Genomic DNA, 1,312 nt, shown 5'->3' with positions numbered 1-1,312 from the left:
CCCGGTGCTACTGAGACAGCAAATGTACCTACCTGAGTTGCCCATACCATGAAACGAGGGACCACTACGTCTAGAAGGCCATCCAACAATGACTGGATGTCCGAACACCCTCGATCGATTCATGGAACACGGCAGCTTCCATTGTTTTATTAATCACTGTGTACCATCTTTTAATGAGTCACAACAATAAGAATATCAAATATTAAATTACAATCACATAAGCCTAGGCCACTGTCATTTACTACAATCACTCCCCTTTTATGTGTAACTTCTACTTAGTGTCATACATGATGCTATCAAACTCAACCATTAGGTATAAAACATGTAAACCTCACAATTAGTCTAAAAGAGTACATAAAAAAATGCTGCCAAAATAAGTTCAAAGTTCTAACCCATTGATGGAAATATACGCGAATGGGTAGAAATAACAGATTCCTGTATAAATGTACCCGAGTTATTCGGATCCAAAACCCACGCAATCTCACTCATATTCGGGGTCTCAACAAATACCATCGTAAACTCTCCTACTTTTTCTACCTTGCCTCTTTTTCCAGCCCGTAACACCAGTTGTTTGTTGCGATTGTAAGAGAATATTCCATTCGACAAACATACGATATCTCCAGGTTGAAACACGTCACATTCTTCATCCCAGAATTGAAAGTGAACTGAAGCAGTTTCGTCGGCTACAAGTCCTAAACATGTTTTAGTTTGACTTTGACCTGCTTCTAATGTTATCCTCCCTTTCTCCAATATTATAAATCGCGTATTTATATTGTTTCGCGCTGCAGGCACTATCTCTTTTAAAGCTTGCATCTATAATACTTAAATGCTGTTGTTATAAACCCAAAAACAAATTTTTAGCTAAAAAAAAGTAATTGAAACAACTTTGAATTAGAACAAAGGGTTAAAACCCTTTTTTTTCTTTCAATTTTCATTTTAATCACATTAGCATTATTAGTACTTTTATTTGCAATTAGTTGCACAGCTTTGCTAATAAATTTGAAATTTTTGTAGATGTCTAAACATTAATAGAATTAGATTTGTAGTCCAATAATGATCGGACTCGAAATCGAATATATTTTAATCATTCAAGTCTCAATTTTTCAATAACTGATTTTGATTATGAACTAATTACATGTTATCTGCATCAACAGCATACAAAATCGAAGGAGGGTAAAACAAAAAAATATGAAAACCTAGCAGATAAGTGGCAATAACGTAATCTAAATTTCAAAATTGAAATCAAATTTCAATTGTGAAGAAGGAAATATCTTGGTTACCTGACCACCGTAACGAAATCGATCGAGACTTG

General features: G+C 34.5%; 1 protein-coding gene across 1 annotated transcript; it reads right to left on the bottom strand.

The window, feature by feature from the left end:
- Positions 1–227: 227 nt before the first annotated feature.
- LOC139844823 (uncharacterized) lies at positions 228–1,312 on the bottom strand. The gene is made up of 2 exons (XM_071835055.1): positions 1,281–1,312; positions 228–829 (listed from the first exon to the last, which is right to left on the bottom strand). The coding sequence occupies exon 2, from the start codon at positions 811–813 to the stop codon at positions 388–390; it is 426 nt and encodes a 141-aa protein (XP_071691156.1). The 5' UTR covers positions 814–829; positions 1,281–1,312; the 3' UTR covers positions 228–387.

The sequence above is a fragment of the Rutidosis leptorrhynchoides genome, chromosome 4 (assembly GCF_046630445.1).
Source record: "Rutidosis leptorrhynchoides isolate AG116_Rl617_1_P2 chromosome 4, CSIRO_AGI_Rlap_v1, whole genome shotgun sequence".
Taxonomy (NCBI): Eukaryota; Viridiplantae; Streptophyta; class Magnoliopsida; order Asterales; family Asteraceae; genus Rutidosis; species Rutidosis leptorrhynchoides.
The sequence above is the reverse complement of the archived record's forward strand: the minus strand, read 5'-3'. Positions and strand labels throughout refer to the sequence as shown.

What these genes read in the sequence shown, in the direction of transcription:
- LOC139844823 (XM_071835055.1), bottom strand. Translation starts at nt 813, where the DNA reads ATGCAAGCTTTAAAAGAGATAGTGCCTGCAGCGCGAAACAATATAAAT.